This window comes from Myotis yumanensis, unplaced genomic scaffold (genome assembly GCF_028538775.1).
Source record: "Myotis yumanensis isolate MYYU_CA2020_CCGP unplaced genomic scaffold, mMyoYum1.0.hap1 SCAF_11, whole genome shotgun sequence".
NCBI lineage: Eukaryota > Metazoa > Chordata > Mammalia > Chiroptera > Vespertilionidae > Myotis > Myotis yumanensis.
Genome location: NW_027223762.1, coordinates 72,465,413 through 72,486,179, shown reverse-complemented (window position 1 = coordinate 72,486,179; position 20,767 = coordinate 72,465,413). Strand labels below are relative to the sequence as shown.

At 44.3% G+C, this 20,767-nt stretch overlaps 1 protein-coding gene and 1 pseudogene across 1 annotated transcript in view; one reads left to right on the top strand and one right to left on the bottom strand.

Annotated features, from left to right (window-relative positions):
* LOC139020180 (U5 small nuclear ribonucleoprotein 200 kDa helicase) overlaps window positions 1-19,604 on the bottom strand; it is a 35,636-nt gene extending 16,032 nt beyond the window's left edge. The window contains exons 1-16 of the mRNA XM_070429936.1: window positions 19,470-19,604; window positions 18,580-18,743; window positions 9,963-10,134; window positions 8,359-8,551; window positions 7,328-7,383; window positions 6,119-6,217; window positions 5,386-5,538; window positions 5,184-5,283; window positions 4,884-5,020; window positions 4,364-4,447; window positions 4,100-4,273; window positions 3,679-3,816; window positions 3,312-3,467; window positions 2,601-2,771; window positions 824-1,017; window positions 494-617 (exon numbers count right to left, since the gene is read on the bottom strand). Of these exons, the coding sequence (XP_070286037.1) occupies window positions 494-617; window positions 824-1,017; window positions 2,601-2,771; window positions 3,312-3,467; window positions 3,679-3,816; window positions 4,100-4,273; window positions 4,364-4,447; window positions 4,884-5,020; window positions 5,184-5,283; window positions 5,386-5,538; window positions 6,119-6,217; window positions 7,328-7,383; window positions 8,359-8,551; window positions 9,963-10,134; window positions 18,580-18,743; window positions 19,470-19,514 (2,160 nt within the window). The 5' untranslated portion in view covers window positions 19,515-19,604. The remainder of the gene's footprint in view (window positions 1-493; window positions 618-823; window positions 1,018-2,600; window positions 2,772-3,311; window positions 3,468-3,678; window positions 3,817-4,099; window positions 4,274-4,363; window positions 4,448-4,883; window positions 5,021-5,183; window positions 5,284-5,385; window positions 5,539-6,118; window positions 6,218-7,327; window positions 7,384-8,358; window positions 8,552-9,962; window positions 10,135-18,579; window positions 18,744-19,469) is intronic.
* On the top strand, window positions 11,611-12,322 carry LOC139019593 (solute carrier family 25 member 16 pseudogene; annotated as a pseudogene).
* Window positions 19,605-20,767: the final 1,163 nt, after the last annotated feature.

Below are 20,767 nucleotides of genomic sequence, written 5' to 3'. Positions count from 1 at the left end.
TAACTTTCATCTTCATTTTTACTGTTACACTTTTAGTATAAGCCGCCCAGATCTGTTTCAGAAGGACCCTGGGTCACGCAAAGAGACAGATTGATTATCTGCACCTGGGGACTTCTTTTCTGGGAGATTTTAGACTACAAATTCAATTTCGTTAATGGCTCATAGCACGAGTCAGATTACCTGTGTCACCTAAGTTATATCATCTTGGCACCAAACTGTCTGAAAAGTCTGAGCACAGGTACTAGTAGTAGTTGGTAGTTTTGAAAAAAATTGAGCATTTCTTCCAGGTTGTCAAATTTATGTGCAAAAAGTGTTCAGAGTATTCCTTTATTTGCTTTCAATGACAACAGCTTGTGTAATATCCCATTTCATTTCTGATATTGGTTTTTTGTATTGTCTTCTCTCTCTATCTTTGTCAACCTTGTCTAATTATCAGTAAATCAAGAATTTGAAAGAACAGAATTCAAAAAATGGTAAGAAACCACACACAGACCTGATTTTTTCCTGCATGTTCCATGATCTTCTCGTAGACTATTTCATTCATGATCTGGAAACGCTTGATAGCCTTTTTCTCTGTGATGCCTACGTAGGTCTGTTCCAGAGGTACTGGGCGGAAGCTAGAAGTTCAACAGTTAGACAAATGAGGCTTTGGGCACAAAATATTGAGAAAGTAAACGGTCCTCTTCACTGCCCAGGAGCACTAGTCCTCTTTTTCAGGTTACACCACATCAAAATCCAAAGGCCCTTCCTAAACCTAATCCAACAGAGCTCCTTGGCAAAGGGAACATACAACAGGAAGGTCACCTGGCTAAACTTCTCATACCTATTATCAAAGTAGAAGAGGCCCTTGGCAGGATCAACACGCAGAAATGTGGCCACATCTTCGTAGTTGGGGAGGGTGGCGCTCAGCCCAATGAGCCTGACTTCCTCTTGGGTCATCTCAATGTTTCGGATGGCCCTGGCCACCAAAGCTTCCAAGACAGGACCTCTGTCATCATGGAGGAGGTGGATCTCATCCTGAGAAAGAAGAGAGAAATCGCCTCTAGGACTAGAGAAATGGAGCCCTTTCCTGAGAGCAGTCTCGTTTTGTAGGCACACACCTAGTATGCCAAATACAGATAAGGGGATCTCAAGCTGGATAAACCAGTGATGAGACAAAATCCACCATGAAACACCCCCAGAAATAACACGCTCTCCCACGAGCTACTTTGCTACCATTCAGTGAAACGATGCTTTACCGCAAGGAAATCTGATACTTCAGGTAAAGTGGTTCATAACTTCACTCAAAGGTGTATTTCTTTACTGCAAATGAAGCTTCTGATCAAACCACATTTATATCAAATAAGACTTCACCTCTGGTGAGATTTCACCCTCACCAAGAACAAAAGATATTGTGCATCAAATGGTGGATCACAGGGCAGAGCTTCTTAAATTTCGGGACACAAACCAGCAGGGGACCTTATTAAAATCACACTGCATTTCAGTAACTGTGGATGAGGCACAGTTTTCTTTTCTTTTTTTTTAATTTTTTTAATTTACTTCAGAGAGAAAGGGAGAGGGAAAGAGAGATACAAACATCAATGACTGGCTGCCTCCTGAACACTCCCCACTGGGGATTGAGTCAGCAACCCAGGCACATGGCCTTGACTGGAATCGAACTCGGGACTCTTCAGTCCACAGTCCGACGCTCTATCCACTGAGCCAAACCAGCTAGGGTGGGACTGTATTTCTATTAAGACTGAACAGCTGCCCTGACCGGTTTGGCTCAGTGGATAGAGCGTCGGCCTGCGGACTGAAAGGTCCCAGGTTCGATTCCGGTCAAGGGCATGTACCTTGGTTGTGGGCACACCTCCAGTAGGGGGTGTGCAGGAGGCAGCTGATCGATGTTTCTCTCTCATCGATGTTTCTAACCCTCTATCCCTCTCCCTTCCTCTCTGTAAAAAAAAATATATATATATCTAAAAAAAAACAAAACACTGAACAGCAAGGCTCCAAAGCAGGAGTCGGCAAACATTTCCTTAAAGGGCCAGAAAGTCAATACTTCAGGATTATGGGCCACACTCCATTACAAATATTCACTTCAATCATGGCAGCACAAAAGCAGCTATAAACAGTAGCTAAACAATAGGTAAGGCTGTGTTCCAACAAAAACCAGCAGCCAAAGCTTGCCAGCCCTCCCCTGGATCACTGAACATCACATGAGCTCTCCTTTCTGCTTTCCCAGACAACATAAACTACACTCACACTCTGGCATTGGTCCCGGGTGCTTCGGCTTCTATGGAACATAACATCCTGACTCCTCACTCATTCCCTCTGGGAATGGGCTATTTGTTTATAAAGTTCTTGGATGTTCTGGGAGGAAACAATTAGTTTTTCGTTTGCCTGTTTACATCTCTCTCAGAATATTTCAGACATAAAAAAGATATAAAGAATAATATGGCAATCTCTGTGCACCTACTGGGAAATTCTCACTGAAGTGCAGACTGTCATTTAATGGTAAAAGCAATGCTGACAACAGGGCTCATTACAAAGGCCAGTGACTGGAGACAAGTTCCTGAACCAGACTAGTCTCTGCGCCCCAACAAGTGCCCCCTGCTTACCAGAATGATGAGCCGCACAAGCTGGGTGTAGGTACGCTCCCCACCCTTGCGGGTAATGATGTCCCACTTCTCAGGGGTGCAGACAATGATCTGAGTGGCACTGATCTCCTCCTTGCACAGCTGGTGGTCGCCAGTCAGTTCTGCAACAGTAATGCCGTATGTGGCCAGGCGCTGGTGGAGGAAAAGCAGGTCAGGCAAGAATGCTTTCGGGGGCGTTAGCACCAAACTGTCTGGAAGTCTGAGCACAGGGCATTGGCAGTAGGTACCAATCCATCAGGGAAACAGCAGGTGAATTAGATCGATCTAAGAACAAATCCAAGTTTACACTTGGGCAAACGAAGCCAAGGCTCTCTGGGAGCTCCGCACAAAGGGGGAAATGGAAACGTGCAGATCACAGGACCTGGTCTAGCAGCAGCAGGTCTTTATCAACCCCAGCCACATGAGGGCCACAGAGCTACTCCAACAGCACCCAGGAGAACTGGAGAAAACTGCTATGCAGAGGGTGACAGAAAGACGACACACCCTTGTAAAGGACAGAATACATCAAGGACATTCTTGGTTCAGAAACACTCTGTACGTGGGTCAAGTACCACCTTTGAAGTGGAAACGCCATCTGAGGCACTGCAGAGACGCCCTGATACAGGAAGCAGTGACGCGCCAGGCCCCCTGCCCTGTGACGCTGCAGCATCTCTGGAGGAGCCCCACTCTTACCTTCCCAAAGCTGCCCACCATCTCCTGCACCAGGGAGCGCATCGGGGCGATGTAGATGATCTTGAAGTTGTCCACGTTGATAGTGCCGTCCGGGTTAATGTGCTTCCCGATCTCTCGGAGCATGCACATCAGGGCCACGTTGGTCTTCCCGGCGCCCTGAGACAGAGACCAGGGATGAGGAGGCCCGTTTACTAACTCCTGTGGACTTACCACCGAAACAGACTAGAGCATGTCCAAAAATTTTATTCAACCATTTAACATCTCTCCAATCCAGAATGAAGAAGTGGGGGTATGGGTGGAGATGAACCTCTTGCCACCAAAAATAGACACCACATTCCACAAGAAAGCCGCAGCAGGCAGTACTTACAGTGGGGGCGCACAGTAGCAGGTTCTCATCTGTCTCCAGGGCAGCCCGGTAGAGCTTACTCTGGATCCGGTTCAGCGTCTTGAAGCCCTCGAATCCAGCCTGGGCGTACTTGGGCAGCTTCTCCACCGGAAGCAGTTGCTGAAAGAAGAAAGGTATTCCTACTGAACTGGCAGCACCTGAGCAGGCCGTGTTCTCGTGGGGTCTCCAGGACTACATCTCCGGGCAAGCTCCCTATGTACTCCCCATTGAAGGCTAGACCAGAGGGGTCAGTATTGTCCCCTAGGCTAAAAATCAGAATGGAAAAGCTTCCACTTCCGGAATAAACTGTCTACGAGACAAGGCCACATGGGGTCAATGGGCTCAAATCCAAATGGGAAGGGAGGTGAGCTGAGGAGAAAACCGAGAGAAGCAAGGAACTCACTTCCTCGGAGCCAAAGGGCTTGGGCTTCAGAGCAGGTACGTGCACCTCTTCGTAGCCTTTGCGCTGGCGCCGGAAGGACCCATCCGGAAGCTGACAGCGTTTGTTGGCCATGAAGTGGCTCCCTTGGGTAAAAACCAGGTCCTCCAAGTCCAGAACCTGCCTCGGAGCCAATGCCTGACAGCAGGAAAAACAGAAATACAAAGTGAGGAGGCCGAGCAAATGAGCTTCCACCCACCACAGCCCTGGCAAGGGCCGAACACCGACCTCCCCGCCCTGGTCCAGATCCATGGTTTCCAGATCAGTGTCCATGCGGGACTGCCGCACGCGCTCCCTCCGGGACCGCTCCTCCTGCAGTGAGGAAAGAGAAAAAGGTTGGTGATTTATGACCACTCCAGGTTCGTGTCCTTCTCAGTCCCTCCTTAGCTGAGCTTGACTCATGGGTGCTGACCAGCAAATCCCAAAACAGAAAGACAGCCCTTTATGTTCAGATACCTGCCCCGGGGGCCACCAGATGATGAAAGCAAGAAACGGCTTTAAAGCAGCAATGCATAATGCACAAACAGGAAAGGGCCTGCAGTGCTGGTCTCCCAACCACACCAATGTGAATTTGTCGGTTCTAATCTATACCACTGACAAACCTCAAAACATTTAGATAAATCTTTACTTCTTCATCTTCCAGTTAGTAGGCATTTCGCTTTATGCTGCAATCTTCTAACTGATGTCTCTTTTCCAAAGCAAACACTCTAGCCCCGGACTCAGACAGAAAAGCCAGCCCAGCCCTTACCCGGATCAGATCCTCCTTCTCCGTCTCGTGAAGTTGGTAGAGGAACTTAGATAACTCTGGATCAGCTTCCATCTTTCCCATGATCCTTTCCTTTTCAGCTTCACTCTGTGCACTGGCCAGCAAGGTGCAATATAAAACTGTCAACAGCAAAAGGAGAAGAGAAGGTGAGAGGCAGTGAATCAAATCAACCTTCAACCTTGGAGTAGAAGGGAAAATGAACGAAACACATGCTGAAGCTATGAAAACAATAGCCTCATGACACACGTGCACACACGCTACAGAAGGGCCACTGTGACTCACTCATCATCCTGTGCTGCCGCAGCACTTTAATAAAATCGAAAGTATTGAAACCGAGCAGGAGCACCAGCTGGTTCTCACACTCGCGGTCATCACTGGCCGTCTGCAGAGAAGGAAACATCAGGATTAAAGGCACAGACATCTGCTCCATACACTGTCCATCCCCTAAGATACAGTAAATGCAAAAATATGACCTTAGCCATACCTTTAAGATTTCCAACACTTCATCTGCCTTCTTCTGAGATACAATGGCATCATCATAGAAGCGACTGAGCTGCCGCTGCAGCCAAAACGCATCAATGTCCCGAGGGTGCAAATCCTTCTTCTTAGAACTCATCAGTTCACCAGAGGCTACAAGCTGCACAAGTAACAGACATTGAGCTCCCACGACTATCTGCCCCATCTACTTTCTCATTATCCTGCAAAGCAGCTCTACTAGCCACCCGTAGCCCACCTCTGGAAAGAGAGCTTTCCAGGAGAAAGAAAAGTCTGCTATCCTGAATTTGGGAACACACCAAACTCATCAACATATCTCATCCATACATGCCCTTAGGAGGGAGGACGACTGACTAAAATCAAATAAGGAAACCAAGACACTAAATGTTTATTACGGCCCACACTATAAAAAAGGAGCTCAAGCCCGGCTGGTGTGGCCCAGTGGTTGAACATCGACCAGGAACCAAGAGGTCAGGTCGCCTTCAATTCCTGGTCAGGGCACATGTCCAGGTTGCAGGCTCAATCCCTAGTAGGGGCAGTGTAGGAGGCAGCTGATCGATGTTTCTCTCTCATCAATGTTTCTATCTCTCTATCCCCCTCCCTTCCTCTCTCTCTAAAAAAAAAAAATCAATTAAATAAAAAGGGAGCTCACTGATGTAACAGGACCTTGGTGTGGGAAAGGACCTGGCCTGCAGCAGTGGGCAAGAGCAGACTATACTCACATTAGCTGAGAGGGTGCAGCGCACCACAGCCTCATCCCCTTCCATGTCATCATCGGACGCCTCTTCTCGAACCTCCCCATACACATCTTCATCACCTTCCTGTGGAAAGAGCCGAAACCCAACCCATGATTTGGAGCTGATTCTGACATCACCACAGAACCTCTCCCGAGTCACTTAAGATTGGTTAGCACAACTGGGACCAGGTCCAGCCTTATCCAGAGTACATTTAATGGAATAACCTCAGTACACAAGTACTCTTAAGTCCTTGTGGCATGGCTTCATAAGGTGCATCTACTCTCTTTTCTGCTTTGTCCACAAAGGCAACCAACTGGACCCCAATCTCTCATAAACACACAATCAGTATTTGTAAAAAAGAGCTAGCAGCTAGCAGGACGAACTCTGCAGAAGCATGCTTGGACCCAGAAGTGCAGACCACACTTGGCTTGCTCACCAGTCTTTACTCACACACTAGCTCACACTACACTGTGGACTCAGCACAATATTATGTTTAAAGCAGGCACTTAATAATAAGTATATGTTAGGTGAGTGAGTTCTACAAGCAAAGCATTCTTTCAGGTCCTTGCTACTTAAACTCTGAAATTCTATTACTTGTACTGCAGGAAGAGGCTTAGCAGTCAACTATTTCACTCCATCACATTGATAGTGAAACTGAAGCAAAATGACCTGCCCAAGATACAGGACCAAAATTCAGACCTCCTGACTCCCAGCTTGGTGCTCTGACTCTTCTGTGCTGCCCCTTCTTCCCATCCTAGGATATGATATTCCAAGGCCAGCATTTTCCCTTCTTGAGCCAAATTCAACCACTGAGAATTTTAGGGCAACTTTGCAAAGATTTTGAAGAGCCCCCTTGTTTCTGTTTAGTTATAGTCAAGAAATTATGATTAGGTCATAAACCTTAGTGGCTGCTGCAACCGTTACTTAAAACAACCATACAAAACATGCCCATTCTCTTGGGCAAATGTACATCTTTTGAAACTGGCAGTAGGACACAGCACTGACCAGTGGGACATAATCACAATAAGATTAAAATGTGGCAGCATACTCCTTCAGTATATCTTTCTTTTTGCTGATGCACTTAGTTTATTTTACATTACTGCATTGATTTATAAGTTTAATTTGCTCTATAAAACCTGAAAAGGATAATTTCAAAAAAGAAGAAGAAACTAGGTCCATTTGTTTTATGCTCACCTCCTCATCAGACTCAAACTGTACATTCACACCGTAGGTCTCATCAATGTTGTCATCTGAAACAAGGAGGGATTAGAGAAACAGGTAATGAAATGAGGCACTACAGAGCACATTTCTCCCCAAATACCTGACTTGCCTCTCCTCAGGACAGATCTCAGGTCTAAGGACTCACAGACACTTAAGGATCAACATAAGAGAGCCATCTGCCCTGATTGGTTTGGCTCAGTGGATGGAGTGTCGGCCTGTGGACTGAAAGGTCCCAGGTTCGATTCCAGTCAAGGGCATGTACCTCAGTTGCAGGCACATCCCCAGTAGGGGGTGTGCAGGAGGCAGCTGATAGATGTTTCTCTCTCATTGATGTTTCTAACTCTCTATCCCTCTCCCTTCCTCTCTGTAAAAAGTCAATAAAATATATTTTTTTTTTAAAAAGAGAGAGAGCCATCTGTACTGCCACCAATGAGGGCTCCTCTGACCAGCCAACCTTGGATGTGACCCTGCTCTGCTTGCTCAACCACTTGAGTTCCCCAGCTCTGCCCAATTTCCCCCCATCCTATATAATAAAATCCTAATATGCAAATCAACCAAACGCCAGAACGACCAGTCACTATGATGTGCAGGAGCTGCCCCCTGGTGGTCAGTGCGCTCCCACAGGGGAAGCGCCGCTCAGCCAGAAGCCGGGCTCCTGGTGAGCACAGCTGCAGTAGTGGGAGCCTCTCCCACCTCCGTGGCGGGTGGATATCTCCCAAGGGGTCCCTGACTGCGAGAGTTCACCCTCCTCCCCCCACCTCACCTCCCAGTGCCCAAATGTCATGCACCAGGCCTCTAGTGTTCTATACAATAAAAGGGTCCAGAGTAAGAAATGGGTTCTGTTGTAGGGATTCTGGTATCCATCAATCATAACTCCTCAAAAACACCAAACAGGTTATGGGAACTGACACATCCAGGTGATTTAATGACTGAAGCTAGAAGTTCACATTTAGGGGTCATCAAGCAATCAGTTAATATGAGCAGGACATAATAAGCTCGGTTACCCATATTCTGGATTTCCTTGTCTCCGCCATAGTCTGTGATCTTCTTGCCCAAGTTCACCAGCACATGGTATCTGGTATCATCTGTCTGCCCCAGCAACAGGTCAATCTCCTTTCTCCTTTCCTTGTCACGAAGCTTTTCATTCTTTAGGACAGCTAGAACTTCATCAGCTGCCCCACAAAGAATATCACGTGGCTGGTTGTAAAAAAAAAACAATAAAAACATTTAGAACAATGAGATGCTGCACACCACAGTCCAGCTTTATGTGATAACTAGATGTGAAGAGTCACACCCCTTTAAAACCCGTATAGGAGATTCTGATCAGTTTCATTAACATTAATAAAAAATGCCACCAGTGCCCACCAGTGTCGCTCAGTGGTTGAGCGTCAAACCGTAAACAAAGAGGTCATGGTTTAATTCCCAGTCAGAGCACAGGCTCGGGTTGTGGGCTTGATCCCCAGTAGGTGGTGTGCAAGAGGCAGCCGATCTATTATTATCTCTCATCATTGATATTTAAATCTTTCTCCAACTTTCCCTTCCTCTCTGAAATCAATAAAAATATATTAAAATAAAAAATGCTAGCCCTGACCGGTTTGGCTTGGTGGATAGAGCATCGGCCTTTGGACTGAAGGGTCCCAGGTTCGATTACGGTCAAGGGCATGTACCTTGGTTGCGGGCACATCCCCAGTAGGGGGTGTGCAGGAGGTGGCTGATCAATGTTTCTCTCTCATCAATGTTTCTAACTCTCTATCCCTCTCCCTTCCTCACTGTAAAAAATCAATAAAATAGCCCTAACCGGTTTGGCTCAGTGGATAGAGCGTCGGCCTGCGGACTCAAGGGTCTCAGGTTCGATTCCGGTCAAGGGCATGTACCTTGGTTGCGGGCATATCCCCAGTAGGGGGTGTGCAGGAGGCAGCTGATCGATGTTTCTCTCTCATCAATGTTTCTAACTCTCCATCCCTCTCCCTTCCTCTCTGTAAAAAACCAATAAAATATATATTTTAAAAATCAATAAAATATATTTTTTTTTAAATGCTAGTCACACAATTGAAGGTAACCTAATCTTTTAAAAAGATTAGTAGGTGGTCTTAGGAAGCAGGACACGACTTCCACTAGTCTGCCACATTTCTCCAGGTGGGCAGAGGCACTCTAGTCTTCCTCTAGCCCACCAAACTTTTGGTAATTCTGTCCTCACCTCCTCTAGCACCCGCCTCACCAGAGCCTCTCTGAGACTCATGAAGGTCCTGAATCTCACCACACATACAGTGGGGTTAAGAGCAGATTCTGGACACTGACTACCGGGCTCTTCTTATGGCTCTGCAAATACAACCTTTGTGACCTGGGAAAATTGTGTAACTATTCTTTGCCTCACAGCTCTCCTCTATAAAACTGAAAACGAGTGTCAGCAGCACCTAATCATAGAGCTAACATGAGGACTGTAAGACAAGACATGCAAAGTGCTATCCCATATAAAGTCTCAACAAACTGGCACGGCCCACAGAGGGACACCCACAGACAAGGTTCTGCAGACAAGGCTCTTCTGGCTCCTTCCAGCTGTGACTCCCTCCCTCTCCAAAACCATGACTTCACCCTCTGGCTGCCTCACCTGGTCCCCAAGGGCAGCCTGGATGAAGCTGAGCAGCACTTCGTAAGTCTCCCGGGTTTCTTTGGTTTTGGGCTTATAGATGATGCCCACCATCTCATCGATGCCCTCCGAGAGCAGAGTGTACCCCTTCATCTTGTTGATGTCGTGCCGGTCCTCGTCACGCTTTCTTCGCCTAACGGACACACAGTGTGATGGTGAACAGGCAGAACCTTCCCTCCCAAAGGCAAGACTAAATCAGGCCCCACTTCTCTCCCTCTCAGCTCCATGGAACACAGGTAATATCTTAGAACATGAATCTGTACCTCAGTAAGTCATCCCCACTTGGCCTTAGTCACTTGCAGGAGTTACTTCTTTATTAGGAAAAACAGTAACTAACGCAAAGAGAGTCCACTATCATTCTCTCTCTAGAAGCATTGAATGTTATAATGAGACATCCTCTCATTCATTTAAAAAACACAACTCTTTTCATTTTGTATGACATTATACAATTGGCAGAGCAACAGTAGCTCCAAAGGAATCTACTGCCACTGAGTCCCAACAAATTAGAATGGGTAAAGAAGTCATATTTTGCAAAGTGGAAGACCAATAATGCATTAACTTATTTCAAACGTAACTACTTTAATCAAAACTGAGCCTACAAATTTTTGAGACTTCATGGAAGGAGAAAAAAACAGATGATCAGGGGTGAGATGGAGTTGGATGAGTTTTTAAGTTTAAAACACTTCCTCCAAAAAGTAAAAAATAACAAAAAACCTGTCATTTATACCGTGGATGCTTGAATATTAGTTTATAAACTTTATAACATAAGTAGGAAATGGGCAATAGAAGGAAGTAGGGATGGGAAGTTAATAATGGAAGAAAAAATGTTACTGAGACAAGGGAACAGCAAGGGTCTTGAAAATATCAGAAAGAAAATTAAAATCTCTCTATGGACCAAAAAAGCATACGTTAGAAAAAGGTCAAGTTGAACTCCACCCCACCCATATGGAGGTCAGTGTCCTGTCAGCACCAGCAAAGGCCATGGCCTCAGCCCTTGGACTGTAAATTGGTGACTAAAGCTCCAAGCAGCCCTGTTCCTGACGGTGGCAGTGATGGTGGCCCTAGTATCAGCCGATCCCCCTCCCACAATGGCACAGGTGCAGGAGCCAGATGGCCCACCACCCACCAAGACTTCTACTGGCTGTGCTCCTTCTTGACCTGAGGTACCTCGAGATGCTGTGCTAAAGGTTACTCCTTTGGGTGGAATAAAGGTTTTATTACAAGCTCACATTCACCATTACAAACACTTAGGAATATTTTCTATATTTCGTGCCATTCCCAAAAGAAGGGATACCTTGGATAGTATCAATTTTAGGAAGCCCTGCCCAGCATTGATAAATGGTTAGAGCATGGGCCTGCACACTGGATTCCGTCAAGGGCACATACCTGAGTTGCAGGTTTGATTCTTGCGCCTCCCCATCTCTCCCCCCAAACCCCAGTCAGGGTGCATGTGGGAGGCAACCAATCCATGTGTCTCTCTCACACTGTGTTCTCTCTCTCTCTCTCTCTCTCCTCCCCACTCCTTTCCACTCTCTCTAAAAATCAATGAAAAAATAGCCTTACTCCTTTGGTGAGGATAAATAACTAAAGAATTTTAGGAAATGGTACAATGATAATTCAAATCTTTCCCTATGGTGCAATCCAGTTTATGGCATTTGAGCATTATAAACATTAATTACTACAAATCTGGAAATTTCTGGTTATGTGTACAGATCAATGGCTGGATCCATGGCAGGTATGACAGCATACCTTCTTGACATGGTTAAGTTAGAGTACACACCCAGAATTCCAGGTGAAAGAGGAATACACACAGCATATGCATGCACTCAAAACAATGTATGCAAGGGAAGGCAGTTTCCTTGGATTTTAGAGGTCTGAGCCTACTATATTAGGATTGGCTCCATATGCAGTTGTTTTACTTTTTACTTTTGATACCTTAAAGAGTGTTGGGCTTTCCCATGCACGTACCCTTCTTGGCAGACCTTCATCCAACAATCCTAAAGTCTGTTTTGAAAACTCACATAAACTTTCTTTGTGGTGGCGTTGCTGGAGCAATAGCACAGACAATATCCTACTCATTTGATGTCGCTCATAGGCGAGTGCCATTAGGAACCATTCTTCCAGAATTTGAAAAGTACCTTACCATGCCGGAGTCTATGAAATACACCTATGGACACCATGGAATTGGAAAGGGATTATATCATGGTTTATCTCTGAACTATATCCGCTGCATTCCCTCTCAAGCAGGGGCTTTTACAACAACATATGAACTTACGAAACAACTTTTTGCATTTCAGCTGAAAAAAATTTTCTTTCCTTAATAAACTCTTAGAGAGAGAAATAAAATGTTACTTTAATTTTGGGGTAAACATTACTTGAAGGGGGATATTTATCCTGTCACAGAATCACTGATATTTCAGCACTTGAATTTTTAGTAATCACAAATCAAAAGTGGTTACTATACCTTCTGATGCCAAAAGTTACACCACAGAACATTGGAAAAAAATCCTAAACTGATGCTACCTAATCAATTAGGTCAGTGGTCGGCAAACTCATTAGTCAACAGAGCCAAATATCAATAGTACAATGACTGAAATTTCTTTTGAGAGCCAAATTTTTTAAACTTAAACTATATAGGTAGGTACACTGTTATTAACTTAATTAGGGTACTCCTAAGGGTTAGGAAGAGCCACACTCAAGGGGCCAAAGAGCCGCATGTAGCTCGCGAGCCGCAGTTTGCCGATCACAGAATTAGGTTATTTGAAACCATTCAAAAATGTTATTTGGACATAGAAGTAACTTAAAATGGGATTCAAGAGGTTGCCATTAGCTTTATCATGCTGTCCCAAGCTTTTCATTGTAATCATGACTTTCAAAGACTCTAATATTGACCATTATTTTTATAACAAACTTTGCAGCAGCATGACGAGAACTGAACTTTTAAGTTATATAAGCCATAGCTTAGAAGCCAGCATTGAAATTTTATTCTTATTATTTCTCTTCTTAAAATTCTGCTCCACTGCCCGCTGGTGTGGCTCAGTGGTTGAGCATCAAACTATGAACCAGGAGGTCACAGTTCGATTCCTGGTCAGGGCATATGCCCAGGTTAGGGGCTTCATCCCCAGTAGGGGGTATGCAGGAGGCAGCTGAATGGATGATTCTCTCTCGTCACTGATGTTTCTATCTCTCTTCCTCTCCCTGAAATCAATTTTAAAAGGAATTCTGCTCCACTGAATAAAAGGACAAACACTTTTTCTCTTTTCAAAAAAATAAATGCTGTATTTAAAAAGCAGTCAAATAGACTCATCAATAAATGAAGAATTTTCAGGTATTGGTCAAATGTTATTCCCATATACACACAAAAAAAGTTATTCTTAGTAAATAGTAAATATTGACTATCTGCTCTCAAAATAGAGTAGCATTGTAGATTTGTTTTGTTAGATAACTTGGTGCATACTAGAAAATGTATTTAATTAGACTGAAACATCCATTAATAAAGATGGAAAGGTCAAAGACTGTTTCTAAAGTATCGTCATGATACATCAACCAGCACTTTCATGTAAAATAATTTTAGTGCAATATAAACTTAAGTAGAAATGTAAAAATGGTTTGAATCGGCCAGGCGAGAGTGGCTCAGTTGGATGATCGTCATCCTATGCACTGAGAAGTTGCCAGTTAGATTCCTGGTCAGGGCACATACCTAGGTTGCAGATTCGATCCGCAGATGGGGCATGTACAGAAGGCAACAGATCAGTGTTTCTTTCACACATGGATGTCTATCTGTCTATCTAAGCATGTACTCAAGTGAAGATTAAAAATAAGTAATGATTTGAATTGTTATCCTTAATATTAAAGTGGTTTAAAATATAAGAATTTCATGTATTGTTTTTAGAGTACTTCTATGTTTTAGTATAAGCATGATAGAAATGGGAGAGGAACAGTTATAGTTTTATCCTCAGACATAGTGATTTGTATGAGCATAACCAATGGACACAGACAGTAGGGGGGTGAGGGCATGTACTGGGAGGTGGGAGCAGCCAGGGAGAGGTAAATGGGGGAAAAGGGAGACTCATGTAATACTTTAAACAATAAACAATTTAAATTTAAAAAATAAATAAAATGTGTAAAATGAAAAAAAAATTGTAATTTGTAGAACTGATGTAATTTTTAAGACATTAGAAAACTAAGTTCAAAGTGTTATTTCTGCTTGGATTTTTATTTTTGCATAAAAGATTTCTTGTCACACCTTGGTAAAAATTAGATGAACTGGTTTCATTTTCAAAGTCTTTATTTTAAAATAAATATGATCTTTGTATGATTTGTAAGTGTACATGCCGGCAGAAATACATATGTTTCTAAAACTATTTTGTATATTTTCATTTCTGGATTGCTCTGTAGCTAATATTGTTATCAGATGTTTAAAATAAGTATCTCAGTTGTTATCAATAAAAAGGACAGCAAGCCTGGCCAATGAGGCTCAGTGGTTGATCAATGACCCATGAACCAGGAGGTCACCAGTTTGATTCCTGGTCAGGGCACATGCCTGGGTTTCCAGCTCCATCCTTGATGGGGGACGTGCAGGAGGCAGCCAACTGATGTTTCTCTCTCATCAATGCTTCTATCGCTCTATCCCTTCTCTAAAATAAAAACCTGTGTTTTTTTAAAAGGATGGCAAACTGGTACTGGCAGAATTACAGGCATATAGATCAATGGAACAGAACAGAGACCCCAGAAATTGACCCAAGCCATTACGCTCAATTAATATTTGACAGAGGCAAAAACATACAATGTCGTCGACAGTCTCTTCAATTAGTATTGGGAAAATTAGACAGATATATGCAAAAAAATGAAACTAGACCAGCCGTGGGCAAACTACGGCCCTCGGGCCGATCCGGCCCGTTTGAAATGAATAAAACTAAAAAAAAAAAGACCGTACCCTTTTATGTAATGATATTTACTTTGTATTTATATTAGTTCACACACTCCATCCATGCTTTTGTTCCGGCCCTCCGGTCCAGTTTAAGAACCCATTGTGGCCCTCGAGTCAAAAAGTTTGCCCACCCCTGAACTAGACCATCAATTTACACCATACAAAAGAATAAACTCAAAATGGATAAAAAGCTTAAATATAAGTCAGGAAACCATAAAAATTCTAGAAGAAACCATAGGCAGCAAAATCTCAGACATCTCTCGTAGCAATATGTTTACAGATACACCTCCTAGGGCAGTGGTCGGCAAACCGCGGCTCACGAGCCACATGCAGCTCTTTGGCCCCTTGAGTGTGGCTCTTCCACAAAATACCACATGCGGGCGCACATGTACAATGCGAAGTTGACTTAACTTTAAGGAAAGTTTATTAAGTTAATTTTAGGGAACATTGTGGAGTGAAAGAAGATGTACTGTTGAGGATTGAGAAAGGTATGTTGAGATGGTTTGGACATATAGAGAGGATGAACGAAAGGAGATAGACGGAACAAGTATACAAGATGAGTGTGGACGAGAGAGTTGGAAGGGGTTGATCCCAGCGACCGTACCTCAATCAGATTGAGGACGTTTTTGGCAAAGGCCAGCTTAGGAGTACCCTAATTAAGTTAATAACAATGTACCTACCTATATAGTTTAAGTTAAAAAAATTTGGCTCTCAAAAGAAATTTCAATCGTTGTACTGTTGATATTTGGCTCTGTTGACTAATGAGTTTGCCAACCACTGTCCTAGGGCAAAGGAATCTTAGGAGAAAATAAATAAATGAGACTATATCAAAGCAAAAAGGTTCTGCACAGCAAAAGAAACCATCAACAAAATGAAAAGGGAACCCACTGTATGGGAGAACATATTTAGCAATGATACATCTGATAAAGGGTTCATACCCAAAATATATAAGGAACTCATACAACTTAACAAAAGGAAGATAAACGATCCAATTTAAAAAATGGGCAAAGGACCTACTAAATAGACACTTCTTCAAAGTGGACACACAAATGGCCAAGACACACATGAAAAAATGGTCAAAGTCATTGATCATCAGAGAGATGCAAATTAAAATGACAATGAGGTATCACCTCACACCTGTCAGAATGGCTACCATCAACAAATGACAGGTGCTGGCGAGCATGTGGAGAAAAGGGAGCCCTAATCCACTGCTGGTGGGAATGCAGGCTGGTGCAGCCATAATGGAAAACAGTATGGAGTTTCTCAAAAAATTAAATATGGAACTGCCATTTGACCCAGTGATCCCACTTCTAGGATTATATCCTAAGAAAACTGAAACACCAATCAGAAAGAATGTGTGCATTCCTATGTTCATAGCAGCACAATTTACAATAGCTAAGATCTGGAAACAGCCCAAGTGCCCATCAGTAGATGAGTGGATAAAAAAGCTGTGGCACATGGAATACTATGCAGCAGTAAAAAAAAGAAAAATCTCTTACTCTTTGAGACAGCATGGAGGGACCACGAGAGTATCATGCTAAGTGAAATCAGTCAGAGAAAGGCAAGTACTACATGATCGCACACACATATGTGGAATCTAATTAAATGGAGTGGATCCAGAGACATGCAAGAATGAAACAGAGTGCAGAATCTCAGAGGGAAGGCAAGGGCAGGTGGGTGGGTGGGTGGTAATCAACCAAAGACCTTGTATGCACAGACACATAACCCATGGACACAGACAATAGGGTGGTGAAGGCCTGGGGCAGGCTGGAGGGGGTCAATGAGGGAAAATAAGGGACATATGTAATACTTTCAATAATGAAGATAATAAACAAACAAATAAATAAATAAAATTAGCAATGAACTGGGGTTGGGTATGTGGAGTTTAAAATTTCAAATGTGATGACTTCTCTATTTACTCCTGGGGGCATTTTATGGCACAATGATTTTAATTGATCTTTTCACTAAAAAAATGACCTTTATATCCTCTTATTGTGCTGAAACCTTTTATATAACTCAGAATGACTTAAAATATTGAAATATTTATACAGCATAGTAAAGCAGACTCTAGAAAAGTGATATGTTTCGATAGCTTCTATGTACATTTACCTACATGTCTATATCTACATCTGAGTCTGTATCCATATATTTATATGTAACCTTCCATGATTTAGAAGAGGGGTGGGGAACCTTTCTTCTGCCAAGGGCTATTTGGATACTTATAACATCATTCTCAGGACATACAAAATTATCAACTTAAAAATTAGCTTGCTGCCGAAACCGGTTTGGCTCAGTGGATAGAGCGTCAGCCTGCGGACTGAAAGGTCCCAGGTTCGATTCCGGTCAAGGGCATGTACCTGGGTTGCAGGCACATTCCCCGTAGGAGATGTGCAGGAGGCAGCTGATCGATGTTTCTCTCTCATCGATGTTTCTAACTCTCTCTCTCTCCCTTCCTCTCTGTAAAAAATCAATAAAAAATATTTTTAAAAAAATTAGCTTGCTATGTTTGGTAAAAACATTTAATTAACTCACCCCTACTGCCTTGGCAGGGCCAGACCAAATGATTTTGTGGGCCTTATATAGCCCCAGGGCCAGATGTTCCCCACCTCTGATTTAGAGAATCATGGGAAGAAGAAACAGATCAAAGGTAAAGGTGTCCTATGAATTCTTCGGCATTGAACAAATTAATTCTTTTCCTATTCTTAATGCATTTTGGATTCAGTACTGATTGCATGTGTACAGACTTCAACATTACAATCAAGGGTACATTTGAAAAGTGATTTGTCGCCGAACCGGTTTGGCTCAGTGGATAGAGCGTCGGCCTGCGGACTCAAGGGTCCCGGGTTCGATTCCGGTCAGGGGCATGTACCCTGGTTGCGGGCACATCCCCAGTGGGGGGCGTGCAGGAGGCAGCTGATCAATATCTCTCATTGATGTTTCTGACTCTCTATCCCTCTCCTTTCTTTGTAAAAAATCAATAAAATATTTAAAAAAAAGAAAAAGAAAAGTGATTTGTCCATATGTTCAAGAACTCTTGTTTATAGGCTGCTGAAGACAACAGGGTTTTATTTTTTTTTTTTATATGTCCAAAGACCATAGAGTTTACTTGATGCATTAACTGATTTTAGAGGTTTTACTCATATATACCTGATTTAAAAACTGTATAGAGTGAGATGAACTGTACTGTACCAAATATAAACTAATTTTTTGGGTAGTTTTGCTAGCAAACCAAAGCTCAAGGATCACTCAGGGTTTTAGCTGGCTGGTGTTTGCATAGGGTCATATACATCTGATAAGGTGCAAACACCTTTTTCCACTTAAATCACTTTTTAAAAATTACTTAAAAGGGCATAAGGTGAATTCTGCCATCTTCCTTAAACTTCCTAAAAAAAGAAGAAGAAAAAGAGGACAGCAAAATACTTTTTTAAATGTAATGGGATAAAAGTCTAAAAGTTGTTTTCCACTTCAGGGACACTTGTTATGGCCAAGGAACCTTCTAAACTCATGTTGTTTTTACCTTCACTATGTTGTTTTAATGCCACTGATTTCTCATCCTGTACCCAGCATTTCAGCAAAAATGCTGCTCAATTGCTCAAAGGAAGATGGTCTTTGCATCTGAAGAAAAATCATTCTCCCCTGGGTACTCACTTGGCTCTTCTTTCCTCCTGCATTTGTGGTTTGGTCCGTTGGGCCTTATCTCCCATCCGGGTGCCCTCCAGCTTCCCCACCAGGGATAGCACCTCTCCTGTGGGTTCATCCCGACGGGTCCGGTCAATGAGAGAACGGTCAGCTTGGAGGACAAGATTCGAGTTCTGAAACAGATCACAATATCATCAAAGCTCTGATGTGAGGAGGGCCAATTCCTACATCACAAGGATAATAACAAACAAAGTAAAAATCAGAGCGACTAAGCACTGATGATCACTAGTCGGATTAAAAAGATGTTTTCCTAGAGGAGAGCATCGTATAATAGCACGCGAGCAAAGGGCGAGCAAATCAGTAGACTAATGCGGCTCCTAACTCGGTCCCCACCCCACCCCACCCCTGGGAAAGTGCTGGGCATGCTGGGGTGACATCTGGGAGGGGGCGGGTACCGCGCTCAGAGATCAGATCTCTCCCCCCCCCCCCCCCCCCCCCCCGACACACACACCCCGCGTGGTCCTCCCAGGCCAGTGGTTCTCAACCTTCCTAATGCCACGACCCTTTAATACAGTTCCTTACGTTGTGGTGACCCCCAACCATAAAATTATTTTCATTGCTACTTCATAACTGTAATTTTGCTAGTTATGAATCGTAAATAACTGATATGCAGGATGTATTTCATTACAAACTGAACATAACTAAAGCACAGTGATTAATCACAAAAACAATATGTAATTATATATGTGTTTTCCAATGGTCTTAGGTGACCCCTGTGAAAGGATCGTTCGACCCCCAGGTTGAGAACCGCTGTTAGGCCTTCAGGCCGAAACCGCCTTCCCCGGCCCCCGCCTCCCCACTGGGCTCGGAGCCCGAGTCCTCCGCGAGCTCCCACGCACCGCTTTGTACTCGTACTGCAGGCTCCGGGCGGTCACATCCGCCATGGCGGCGGCTGCTCTGGGGTTCGGCGACCCGCTCCCCTAAACCGCACGCTCCGGAGGCCCGGCACTCAGGGCTCTCCTCCCGCCAGAGCAACGCCGCAGCGAAGACGCTCCGGAGGCAAAGAGAAACGAGTTCCCTTCCGCTTCCGGGTCGCGCGCCGGAAGGGCGGAAGGGCGTGTCTTTGGCGGGTGCCTGGCGTTGCCGGGGGCGTATTCCCAGTTCCTGTAGTCGGGACCCCGAACTCTGAATCCGACCATCTCCTGCCACTTCGGACGCAGGACCAATACTCTCCCCACCTCGAGCTCCGGCCTTCGGCCCCCAAGACTCTTCACTTCAGGACAAACGCAGGCCTGCTTACCCGTCTAGCCCAAGCACTGGCTTTCCGGCCGCTGACCGGGATTACGCCGGCAGGGAAGGGCCCTTAGCCCCATCTCCGGCTGCAAGCTAAGAAGCCATCGAATGAATGAAGTGTGAGTGTGTGTAACTGATGTCTTCCTTTGGGTTTCTCTTCTATATTTAAGAACTGGAAGAAAACTCTGCCACTCCCCCCACCTGCCCTACCTGAAGCCCTCGGCCAGCTGGGGCCCTCAATTTGCTCCCAAAAGGCTTGTCACATTCCACGGCAGGGCTCTGCACGGCTCTGCACCACCCTCGGGGAATCAACTCCTTAAAGACAATTAACTTAATTTCTTACCCAGTGGTTCTCAACCTTGGCTGCACATTAGAATCACCTGGGGATCTTTTTAAAATCCTGATTTCTGGGCCTTATCCTCCGGAAATTCTGTTTCTTTGTTACTAATGTTGTGGCCCCACCCCATAACAAAGAAACAGAATTGCCGGAGGATGAGGCCCAGAAATCAGGATTTTAAAAAGATTCCCAGGTGATTCTAATGTGCAGCCAAGGTTGAGAACCACTGCCTTAGGACAAAGCCCCTGCCCTTCCACCCCCAACCAACAGTTCTCACCTGTGGAATGGCAACTAACAGCTGAATGGGTACCTCACTTAGAGCCTGTTTGCTTTTGAAAAATAAATGAATTCATCCTCAATAACAGTCTCCTGAGCCCAAATTGACCTGTGGGGGTATTTTGTTTGGCTCACTACTGGCTCCTTATTTTAAAATTCCAGTAGCTCACTACCAACATGACAACCGAGAAGAGAGCAGGGAAAAAATGGGATACTTCACACAAAATCTGCATTTCCTGCATCTAGGGAGAAATCAACACTGGCCACATGAGACCCACCTTCCTACCTGGC